Below are 13,086 nucleotides of genomic sequence, written 5' to 3' on the forward strand. Positions count from 1 at the left end.
TTTCTGGTTCAAGGTAATTAAATAGGGGCAGCTGTCATACCCCAATTTTGTCTGGGCATTTTAAAGCTTCCATAAATTCGATTTTTAATTTCAGTTCGCATCATATGTACAACATAACATGCATTTCATCATGAATAATACCTAAAATATCAGTCGAAATAAATTCTTGAATATACAGACAATTTGGTTAAATCATTCCTCAAGTACGTGCAAAATCAGCGGATAAAAAGTTCCGAAATTAAACTTGCAGACGCCAGTATTATTAATCTACGGTCCGCATAGTTCAGCCTGGTGGGCTCGTTATATTTTTCGACGACTTTTTTAGCTGCATTTTAATCCGTTTGAGCCTTTTAACTGGTGAAAATTTATTTCAAAATTTAAAGAAACGCTGTATTTTTCAATAAGTATATTTCGCACTGATCATTTTCATGCATCCGATTTAAATTTTCGAGCAAATTTTTGCCCGACTTTTATTCATTTTTAGTCGTTTTAATTTTGTTCTTTCGTCAAAATAGTCAGATTAAATAAATAGAATTTTCCATGTTATTATTTTAATTTTATCATGATTATTTAAAAAGTTGTGAATTTTATTTGAATTAAGTGATTTAATCCCATTTAAATCAATTAAATCATCTAGAAGGGGCATTTTAGACATTTTTAAAGGTAGTTACAATTTGTGTTCTTTTATTTTGATCTCAACCGTTAAATCGGAAACAATCAATGGCTTATGATAGTTATCCACACTTTTCCCCTTTATCCAAAAAAAATGGTTATTTAAAATGAATAAATAAAAATAAATAAAATGAATAATCTCTCTCTTCCTCCAATCTTTTCCAACCGTTGTCTCTCAACGATAATAAGAAGAAAACTGAAAACAGCTAGGCAACAGGCCTACTTTCCACGTTACCTCTCTCTCTCTCTCTCTTGTCCTCCAACGGAAAGAAAAAGAAAATAAAAGGAAGAAAGGAGGACAACACCTTCCAGACTGAAATCTCTCTCTCTCACAAAAAAAAATACATTAAAACTCTCTCTCTCTCTCTCTCTCTCAGAAAAATAAAAGAAAAAAAAACAAAAGGAGGAGGACTTTCTTCTTCCATCTGTTTTCGCCGCGAACCATCGTCGCGCACACCTCATCCTCTTCGGCGCTGTCAACGAACACACTCCACAAAACTCACCAAGTGAACCAACCATCAATGACAAAATGTAACCTCGCGATTTGCCGTCACAACACCACATCGACACCATCCCTCGCTCATCTTTTTCCTTCCGCCGGAATCGACACGGCTCAGCTCATCACCGACAAACCTCCGTTCGTGTTCGAATTCATTATTCACATCGTCGACCACCAAACACGCAACCTTCTTCATTATGGTAACGCCGGCAACAAACTTCAACCCCTTTGTGCCTCCACCCTTCGTCGATAACTCTTCCGTCCGGAAGCAACCATTTCTTTCTCCGTGAAACCACAAGGCTTTCGTCGCCACGTTTCACCCTTCCACTCCGATCCGTACCATAACGAAGTTGTTGCAGTAGATAACAAATAGAAACACCAGCGTCATGCACACATTTCTGGTTTCGCTTCCGACGTCACAAAGCCAACAACTTCGAACTATCGTTTTCAAATCTGCGGCACAATAACGCCATTGTTGTCTCCATCGGTAATCCCTTTAAGTTCAAAGTTTAAGCTTTAATTTGATTTTGTATGATGTCGATCTGATATTGCATTGTGTATTATCGATATCCTGTTGCATTGTGTATTGTCGATATCTTGTTACATTGTGTAAACATATTACTGCTGTGTTCATTCTTGGAATTTACTTTATTGAGATGCAATGCTGTTAATTTCTGATTTGCATTGTTGTGACTACTGTGAGGATAAGTTTTAAGATTTTGGAATATGTAAGGAAGGTTGCGCTGATTTTGGAATGATACAAGCATTTTTGGTTTTAATTGTTGCGTTTCATACGCCTACGAATTGAGTCAAATGATTATCAATATTGTTGGACTTAAATTCAATAGAGTTGTTTGTATGTAATTCATTATAGGCTTGGTTTTTATCCGGTAAGAGTTTCATGCTAACTTAATACGAGGCGTTGATATGTATGTTTTAATGTCACATTTGTCGGTTTATCAATCATGATCCAAATACGCTTCACTTGTCTTTAGTTTAGAGGCTGCACTTTTTATACTATGGTGTGTTCATGAGAATTCTGCAGATTGGTTTGCTAATATTTAACCGTGTCGGTTTGTGGCATAACCATTTTTATTCAACATGTTGTTGTTGTCTCATGAACATGGTGTATATTGAATTGTCTCTTGACCATGTTAGGCAGATTCCTGTAGTTCATTTTCTTTTATTTTTTCCAAACTTTTTCAAATTGCCTCCTGACGTCTTCGTTAAAGCTATGGCTATTGCAAGTTAGTAAAGGCATTAAAGCCATGGCTATTACAGTTAGTAAAGGCAAATGGTCTGATACTTGTGCATATCCATTATGACATTGTTTTATTCTTTTTATATAATTTCAAATTTCTAATATTGTTACTTATTAATTGGTATTGGTTCTAGTTAGTTACTAGAGTATGTCCTATTGAAAATTCAGTTTGTGTGAAACATAGTAACGTAATTATATTCTTAATTGCTTGCCGAATATTGTAGTGTATGCGGATTTCGATTCAATTACAAACGTGATTGATTAATTATTATTTTTTAATTAATTTTAATTAACTTAATTATTTGACTTAATTAAATAATTTTGATAATTAGTCTTAATTAACTTAATTAATCAATTTAACCGAATTTTAATCAATTAACTTTGATGATTAAACATTGATCAATCTATTTTGCTTCCGTTTCAATCATTCTCAAGCTAAGCCCATTCAATTTAAAACCATGGTGAACCATATCAAAATCACGCAATTCTCGATTCAAAGTCGAGCCCATTTTCAAGCACCTTTGTAAGTCGATCGCTTTTAAAGCATCACCATCAACCTCACATAGCTTACTCTTGGGCTTTTTTACAATGGGACCTAGTCGGTTATTAATTAATCGAGTAGATGACCGGTTCACTAAATAAAATTCATTTCATTCCTAAACACAAAATTAAAACCTCGATCCAATGTCGAGTATTTTCATTCAAAATTAAATTAACGTACCCAACCAGAATCAAATACCATTTCATTTGGGAAATGAATAGGGGGATGGTTTTGAGTTTTCAACTCCTCTCCTCGATTATTTGAATACAAGTTCTCTTACTCGGTTAGTCAAATAGTCGTTACTTCTATCCACCTAAGCACAAACAAATCGAATCATTTTATAATAAGAAATGAAAAGGGAGATGACTTTGAGTTTTCAATTTTTCTCCTCGATTATTTGAATACAAGTTCTCTTACTTGGTTAGTCAAAATAATCGTCATTCCTCTACAAACTTCTAAACCCGATTAAATCAAATTATTTTCATAATAAGCTGAAATGAAAAGGGTGATGACTTTGAGTTTTCAACGTTTCTCCTCAAATTGTTTGAATACGAGTTCTCTTACTCGGTCAGTCGAACAATTGTCAATTTTCCGCAAATTAATAAATCAATCAAAACTAAATGAAAAGGAGGATGGTTTTAAGCCTTTAACTCCTCTCCTCGATTGTTTGAGTACGCGTTTTCTTACTCGGTTAGTTAGACAATCGTCATTTCTTTGCAAACCTTAAACCAAGATTAAATTAAATTATTTTCATAATAACAAAATGAAAAGGGAGATGATTTTGAGCCTTCAACTTCTCTCCTCAATTGTTTGAATACGAGTTCTCTTACTCGGTTAGTCGAACAATTGTCATTTTTTCATAAACATATAACTTAATCAAATCATTTTCTTAACAAACTATACGAAAAAGGAGATGGTTTTGAGCTTTCAACTCCTCTTCTCAAATGCTTGGATATAAGTTGTTTTACTCAGTCATTCAAGTGCTTGTCGTTCATTCTAAAATACGTCAACCATATACAACCTTATTTTCATAAATACTCAGATGAAACAGAAAGTGGTCTAGAGTCTTCTATTCCCTTTCCCGATTATTAGGATACGAGTTGTCTTACTCGATTATCCGAGTATTCGTCATCCATTTAAAACACCTTAATTATTATCAAATCCTTTCTATAATTAAGGATGAAAAAGAAAGTGGTCTAGAGTCTTATATTCCGTTTCCCGACTGTTAGGATACGAGTTATCTTACTCAACTATCCGAGTAATCATCATCCAACCAAAAACATCTCAACCAATCAAAACATCCAACATATTAATCCAACTTGTCACCCCCGTGTGACCAAAACTATTTTCAGAAAGAACACCATTTTATCCTTTCTATTGCGCATAACAAACCAATGCTTAAGCCTCCGCCGAGAGTAGACAAGCCAACGTTTAGCCTTTAGAATGCGATCTAAACAGTTGTTCATTAAAAAACACTAACCAACCGTAGTTACCTGAGCTACGAATGCTCTAATTTCCTTATTACACCATAAGGATACGTAGGCAGGAGATTGCTGTATCTTCGCGAGCACACTAATAAAAAACCTCCATTTTCCCTTTCTGAGATTCCCATCCATTTCTATTTTCAATATATTTATAACCCGAAGATAACAAACAAACATAATTTAACATTCAATCTCAAATTAGAACTAAAAGGTTCCCGTTGAGTACAACGGACATGAGGGGTGCTAATACCTTCCCATTACGTAATCAACTCCCGAACCCGAATATGGTTGCGACGACCATTATTCTATTTCCTAAAGGTTTTATCGATATCTTCCTATCCCTTTATTGGGATAAATAAAGTTTGGTGGCGACTCTGTTCGAACGTAATTTTTTCGCGACTATCGCGAGGAATCTCATTTTTCGAGATGCGACAACTTTAACTTCACATCTTCTTTTTGATCTGACTCATTGTTCGCTTTCTCTATATAAAGGTTCGTTGGTTCTTTGGGAGAATTTTCCGTCACTCCTGAAAACTAATTCCACCTTTGTGAGAGCAATTTTTCTTTCCCTTTCAAAAGTATTTGCCTGAACGTGTATTTTCTTTTGGAGTGGAGTTTTCATCTTGCATTTAACCTTCACTTTCATTGCTTGCTCTCTTCCTCTCCTTGTACAATTCTTACCTTGAACTTATTTTCCTATTTTTAGTCTTTAATTTAACCATGGCTCATATAAATGATCACCTTGTAAGAATGTCACGTGATTCCGGGGGTAGTGGTTCCTTTCCATTCATTACAAAAGAAAGCACGGCTAGTTCATACTTCAACTTTTCAGTTACTGAACATTTTGCTCGATTGTCATTAATGTGATTGAAAATTATGAGTCAGAAACGTTTTCCAGCGAATCCCTTGATAGGAAAACTTATCCCGATTCTTCTTCTTTTGACTTGCTTCTTTTGACAAAGGTGTTAAACGGCACTCCGTCAAGATTTGGCCTAGCCGAGAAAAGTTTGTGGTAGCGTTTATTGAAGTGATTGTGGGCTAACTACTTGATACCTTTAACTTCTTCAATCAAGGAGTCATCTTCAAGAAGACCCGATATACTGTTTCGAAAATACCTAACTTTCATGCAAAAATTCCTGAATCTGCAACTTCTCCCAAACCAAAGATTGCGCCTCTCGCCTATGCTAAAAAATATAAGAATTGGATGTATCAACATCATTAACTATGATAGAATCAAGATGATTAGTCAATTGATTGCCTCCTTTACTTGGAAATCATGCTTATCGAATACACCAAAGTTCCAAGATTTCAATTTACTCTTGATAATTTTAAGCGTTTCCTTCAAGATAAATAGCTTTATGCCATTAAATTTGGAATTGGTCCAGGCTTCTTCAATAAGAGGAAGGAAATTGGGGTGATCCAACTAGGTCGTGAAGAACTTGAAGGGTTTCGGTTCCCAGTCCAATTTATGTAATCTGATTGAGATTGCATAACGGTCGGAGAAGCTTCCGCTTTCAATAAACCGAGCTTTCAATTACAACATATCCAACCATCATTCCAATATCAAAAAATGGTCTAAGCGACTCATATCATCACCTGCTAAGTTAAATCATGTGAACTTATTGCCCAGAACCAAGAGATCAATCAAGTTCATATCACTTATTAATTCCATGAAAGTTGCCAACTCTGAAACATTTGAATGAGAACTAGTTCATTTCCTTTCGCTATTCCAAGCAATGACGTTGAAATCGCTGGCAACACACCACCTCATTAGGGAAGAGAAGCTTTCAAGTTGATAAGATTAGTCCACAATCTTATCTTCTTATGAATGAAGCAAGATGAATAAACATTTACCACATAAATGTTCTTGTTTTTCCAATTCAACTGAATACCTAAAAAGCCTTCTCCCTCAAAACTACAAAGTCTTCTCTTTATTTTTTCTCCTTCTACAAAGCTCCAAACATGGTAATTCATGAGATCACTAAAATGCAACGAGCATTTTCATGGAGTCGTGATTCAAATCATAGGAGTGTCAATTGGGTATCTTGGTCTTTAATTTGCAAATCCAAAGCCGATGGGGTGTCAGTGTTAAGCATTGTGAATCGTTCAATCAGGCGCTTTTGAGTAAATGGGCTTGTAAGATTCTAGGGAAGGTCGGTTCTCAGGGGCATAAGGTGCTTTCATTTAGATATGGGGATGGGACATCAAATCTTTCATCATTAATTCTTCAATTTCTTTCAGCAGGAGAAAAACTTCATTATGGTGGAGGGATTTGTGTACTTCTTTGGATTCGTGTGGTGTTGTAGGTTTTTAGTTCAGTAGTTGTATAGATGCTAAGGTGGGAAGTGGTTCTGACATTGAATTTCGGAGACACTTTTGGTATCGGACAAATCCTTTAATGGTTTACTTTCCTTTAGTGCTCTATAATCTGCAGAATCCTAAGAACGAAATTGTTGATTTGGGTTCATTTACAAGTGGTATGTGGTTGTGGAATTTGGCTTGCAACCCCTCTTTACGTGTGATGCATGAGTTTGACAATTTACTTGCAATTCTCCATGAAATTGTGCCTCAGCAGCATATCCAGGATAAGTTCATTTGGTGGATAGATGTGAATGGATTTTTGGTTACATCCGCTTTTATTAAATTAAATTTGTTGTTGAATCCAGATTCTGCCATGGATGCCAAATCAAAGTTGGGTTTAAATTGTGTTTGGAAATCAAATGTTCTAAGTAAAATTCAGGTGTTTGCGTGGAGGCTCATTCTGAAAAGGCTTCAAACAAGAGACGAGTTGGCTAAGCAAAGAGTTATCTCGGGTGCGCATAGTCTTGTTTTCCAATTTTGTTTCGACATGGAAGAATCTCATTATCATTTGTTCCTTCACAGTCCTATTATTGTAGATGTGTGTTATTATATTTCAGATTGGATGGGCTTATGTAGGATTTGTCCTTGAGTTGACATTTCTGAACATTTGTTGCATTTTGATCATGCTTTACGGGATAAGTTGGTGCCTAAATTTAGAATAATCATTTGGTTAGTTGTTATTCGAGCAGTTCGTAATGATACTCTCTTTAGTGCTGGGACTATAGGGATTCCGAAAATTGTTCTGGTAGCTAAATTCTCTTAGGAATGGCTTAGAGTTAGATTTAAGGGTATTCTTTCTTGTTTAAAAACTAATTCGATATCAAACTCCGTGTTAGGGCTTTCTTTTGTATTTGGATTGAATAACCCTTGTGCTCATTTTTAATATAATATTTTGCTTATAAAAAAAAACAAGCTCAAATCAAACTATGAGTCACCAAATTAATAAAATAACTGAACATTGAATTAAATCAAATTCAACCCCACTCATTCTAAGATCTATCCTTTTGAGAAAAATTAAATATTAAATGAAGGGAAGAATGCAACTAACAAGGGAAGTGTAAGTAGCAACCTCTTACTTTAGTATTTTTGGTGGAGAAAATCATGACAACCAGATTACACTGCTCTACTAAACCAGATTACAGGCCCTTAGGCCCATTCCAATATGAATTATTTACATTATACAACTTTTTCTATGTTCACAATAAAATGAAAACTGAAAATTAGTTAAAGTTTTCAATTACAGTAAGTTTGAGCAGCCAATTTCATAATCCTATACCCCCTACTTTTAATGTAAAGAGAATAAATGAGGCTTAAATTGCACTAGTCCTTAAAGTGGGATGATATTCTTATCACTTTTCCAAAAAAGCAATTCACTATCACAAAAGATCCATCAGCACGTTATTCCACAAGAAACTTCTCTGCAACTTGCAAATACTACTTTTCAATATTCCAAACACTCTCTATTTGGTACAACAATCAAGGCACGTTTCTGCCAAAACAATATATGATAAAAAATTTACATTCAACCCTTTTATTATCCAATTGAAATAACTCAATATACCACATTAAATAATTCCTATGGTAGAAAACAATGGGTTTTCCTGGCCTAACAAAAACAAACACAATTTCTTCCACAAATTCAACCAAAAAGAGCTGCATGAAGAAGAACATTCCATGTATCAGGAAGTCCTGGAAGACACCAATGACTACAATCTGTTGACATAACACCACTGTACCCTTCAGGATGTGCATCTTTTCTGTACTGTGAAAGTGTTGTCACGTCCAGAAAATGCACCGGCTTCTTTAACCTGTTCAATACTTTATTCACTATCACCCAAGCCATAGGTGTTCCTGCTGGATACTTCAAACCAAAAAATGGTTGTGTCTCCCTCATGCATGATTTCGCTGGTTGATTCCAATCTCGACCCCTAAATACATAGATACATAGTTATTAAAACTTAAATCCGTCTAACTCAATTGATAGATAAAGAACATTAATCATAGTTTTGACATAATCACGGTAACATGCTGTGATTCTGTCAAAACTAAAAGGAATTCAAAACTTACTCGTAATGCACAGGAGAAATTCCTAAAAAGAAGACCTTTGTTTGGGTTGGATTTACATTGATGTTAACCCATCTGGCCCAAGTTGTCAAGCCTTTGTAAAATGCAATGAATCGGTTCATGTCTTTGTACAACTTGCCACCCTCTTGAATATAATCCCATCTATATTCAAATGTCAAAAAACAAACACGAATAATTAGTCAATGTTACTAATCATTCCTTAATGGTAAAATTGATTGTGATCATGATGTTAAATATAGATCCTACGGTTGTGCGTTGCCGGTGTGGGTCCACCAATGCCACGTGTTGAAGATCAGTACATCCATTCCTCTCCAAGCATCACCACTCTTTATTGAGTCTAACTTTAGAACATTCCCAACGTTCTCACGGTCTAGGTCTACCAAGTATGGTGTGCGGTATAGAAATAATTGGAGACCATAATCCTGAAAATAATCAAAATAACTAAAATTTTAATTTTAATTTTTTTAAAGATTGTTTCTTGTCATTGAAGCAATTACACATGCAGAGAAAATCGTGATGTATATGATCATATGATGAAATGGTTAAAAACTAAACAGTTCGATCTTGATTAAACGATCACAAATCTTCTTATGCATGATTGTTTGCGGTCAACGACGACGACTTGTGACTTGGATCTCTATGGAAGTAGAAATTTCCTTGCACTAAGTGATGTGATCTTTTGCTTCAAGATTCAATGAAAATGAGAAGTACCTTGGAATATAAATAACTAAATGAAAAGGAAAATTCCTTCCTTCATCACAAATATGTGGCCCAATATTTTGTGACACTTTTGTAGTTTACTGACTTTATATAGCAAAAGCCGTGCAAATAGAGAATTAGGCCACCAGTGTCAAGTGGTCCATTTTGGAAAATGTATTTAAACTTATATTATATACTATTGTTATGCTACAATTTAATTTAAATGGTTCACTTCAATTTTTTTTATGTAGATAGCTTAATTGATGCTTATATCAAGGGCAAACATAGTAAAGTAAGAAAAACCAAAATCAAAACATTATTACTAATCATTGCAGTTTAAAAGGGGTAGTACAAAGAAGAATAGAGTATTCATAATTTAGTTACCACTAATGATGATTATTGACTACTAAAAAAACTAGGTGTCAAACACTAATTATTTCTAATTAACAAATTTGTCAACAAAGTTTACATATAAAGCAAAAAGGTATTGGTAATTAGAAGCATAAACTACTTTATTGGAGGATTTAATTTCATGTAGAAGTACAAAATTTCCATATAAATCAAACTTAAAAATATTGATTAACACTTACAGTACGTATATTTGAATTATTTTTATAAAAATAATTATATTTAAAAAACTACTTGTCCTTGATTAAAGTTTGAAAAATACTAAAAAATCATATATTAAGTAATCAAAACATAAAAAAGATAAATGAAACATGCTCACTTTTATTCTTTTTCCTCTCCTTTGCATAAGAAAGTGTAAATATATTTATATTTTTTTAATAAATATTTTATTTAACTTAAACTAAATATTATCTTTCTGAAACTTCAACCAATCCCTTTTAAGTTAAAAAATACTTTTTTTTGGAATAATTTAATTATTAAAATTTATTATTTAAAAATATTAAATAAGATATCGCGTGTTCAGGCTTACATCTATTTATAGTTAAATGTTTTTAAATTTTTTGCACGAGGAAAATAATTTAGCAGTGTAAAAAAATTGAATTATTACTATTTCATGGTAATATATCTATGATAGATTCACATTCATTATTCTTTAGTTTAAATGTCCCGGCAAAGGGAAAAACCCTCCACCAAACCCGTTTCATACTTTATTATACACGCTCCACTGTTTCACACAAATTTTAAATTGAAATAATTTTCAGCACAAATTTCGCAACTAATCCATAAATTTGAAGAAAATAAAAAACGAGTTCACACAAGAAAATTACCCAAAAAGTTTCCAATTCAAGTGAAAAACAGAAAAGCAGAGAAAAAAAGAAACCAATTGCATGGATACAATTAAACACCAAAAATAACAAACATCATTTCATTACCATTAAATTCAAAATCTTCAAAAATAGAAATTAAAAATAATATAAAAACAAAAAAAAATTCAAAAACCAACCTGAAATGTTATTGTGGAAATAGCACTTTGCTTTGAGAATGAAGTTCTTGTTTTTGGCACCCAAGAATGAATCATACATGCCAATGAATTGAATTGATTCAAACTCAAAGAATCACCAACAAACATAATCTTCTTTCCTCTGTACTTTGCTAGAAAATCCAATGCATTGAACCTAAACAAAAACAAAAATTCAAGACTTCTTACTCACACTTGAGACTTAGTATCAGATATAAAAGTTAGTTATAACGTTATAACTAACTTTCGTATCTGATACTTACGGGCTAATAGAATGGAAGAAGAAGTTAGTTACCTAGGTAAAGAACAAGTGAGTGGTTGCCATCTATATTTCTGATACTGCGTATCAGGTCGACCGTATTTTTGACAGTTGAACTGTGGATCTATGAAAGGACAAGAAGAAGGATCATAGAGAGGATATGAAGCGTCATAGACCCATTTGCCACGAAACAAATTGCATGTTCCTGCGAGTTTTCTTTCGTTACTACTATTGGAAATGGTAGTTGTTTTTGTTGTTATTGTTGTGTTGAAGTTATTGAGTTGATGAGCTTTTGTTTGGTGCGAAGAAAATAGAAGAAGCAGAGATAAAAACAGAGTCGGTAATAGAAAACCCATTTTGTTGGGTTTCGGACCTTACTCTGAAGAGGTTTCTGTTGAAGAAAAAGGACCAAGAGTGCAGAAAAAGTTGTCTGAAACAATGCCTTTTATAATGTTAAACTTAATCGTGTCTGTGACTAAGAGAGAGAGTGAGAACAAGGTTGTTTTGTTTTTAAAATTATTTTTTATGATTTGTTTGTTTCTGGTTGCAGTCAGAAACAGGGTAAGTTTGGATGGATTTCTTTTAACAGTGGCATGTGGTGTGGTGTGTGTGGTGGGGTTGGATCTAATCTTGATTCTTTGCTTTTGAAAATTCTTAGGATTGTTGTTATTTTGATTCAAGACATGTCTCACATGTCTGAATTGATTTTTTTTTCTTATAAGTTAAAGTAATTCTTTTCTATATTTTTGTTTTCTTCTTACTGTTAAATGAATCTGTATTTTACTTTATAATAATAGCACAAAATTGTGGGGAGTTCAAATGTTTGGAAACTTTGGGTGCTAAAGACTCAAATGCAACTTTAATATTCACTTCATTGTTTAATTAAAAGGACATCATCAACAAAATCATAAATATCAGAAATGTCTACAAATAATATTGAAGAGTCACATTGATTTAAATAAAAATGGTTACCCAAACATGACATACAAAACAACAAACTCCAACTTCATATTTAACTCAAATAAACATGTTTAACAACAAGGTAGCTCAAATAAACATGTTTAACAATGATCCGATTAACACCCATGATAAAGTTTTTATTATTGTATTTGAGCTATAATAACGACGATAATAGGATATTTTTAAACAAAGATTAAATCTAAAAACCTTTTGTTGAAATATGACGGTGTCCCTCCTCTTTTAAATAGACTAAACATACACAATTAAACAACATTAAAAGACAAAGTTTATGATATTAAATGAGACTGGCTACATAAATCAAACTACATTATAATGATTTATTAAAAAATATATATTTATTCAATTCATTAATTTTGAAAAAATTTAAATAACTTTTCTTTAAAAAATATATATTTATTCAATTCATTAATTTTGAAAATTTTAAATAGTTTTTCTTATAATTTTCTAAATCTTCTTCTACATCCGGTTGACTACCCTATGATATACTATTCTTACCGGTGAATCGATATGTTTTTCTCTATATACCAAAATTACCTAGCCTAATTTCCACCAACTTTTTTATTATACGTATCACTCCAACGTTGTCTCTAATATTGATATTTTAATTTTTTCTTGTCTAATGTGACCATACATCCAATGCAATATCATCATCTTTTTTACACTTAATTTGTTTTTGTATTGGTTATTTACATCGTGTTTTATAGTTGTCTAATCAAATTTCCATTTAATTTGAGTTGTACTTTCGTCTGACATAAAGCACTTGAGATTGAACCACCAACTTGAATTCAATGGTTTATGTTTCTTTCTAATTCTCCATC

General features: G+C 33.0%; 1 protein-coding gene across 1 annotated transcript; it reads right to left on the minus strand.

Annotated features, from left to right (window-relative positions):
* Positions 1-8,232: 8,232 nt before the first annotated feature.
* On the minus strand, positions 8,233-11,901 carry LOC127086964 (protein trichome birefringence-like 39). Its single transcript, XM_051027786.1, has 5 exons — positions 11,324-11,901; positions 11,014-11,185; positions 9,150-9,325; positions 8,886-9,044; positions 8,233-8,746 (listed from the first exon to the last, which is right to left on the minus strand). The coding sequence occupies exons 1-5, from the start codon at positions 11,641-11,643 to the stop codon at positions 8,458-8,460; spliced, it is 1,116 nt and encodes a 371-aa protein (XP_050883743.1). The 5' UTR covers positions 11,644-11,901; the 3' UTR covers positions 8,233-8,457.
* Between the last annotated feature and the right edge of the window lie 1,185 nt (positions 11,902-13,086).

This window comes from Lathyrus oleraceus, chromosome 5 (genome assembly GCF_024323335.1).
Source record: "Lathyrus oleraceus cultivar Zhongwan6 chromosome 5, CAAS_Psat_ZW6_1.0, whole genome shotgun sequence".
Classification (NCBI taxonomy): Eukaryota; Viridiplantae; Streptophyta; class Magnoliopsida; order Fabales; family Fabaceae; genus Lathyrus; species Lathyrus oleraceus.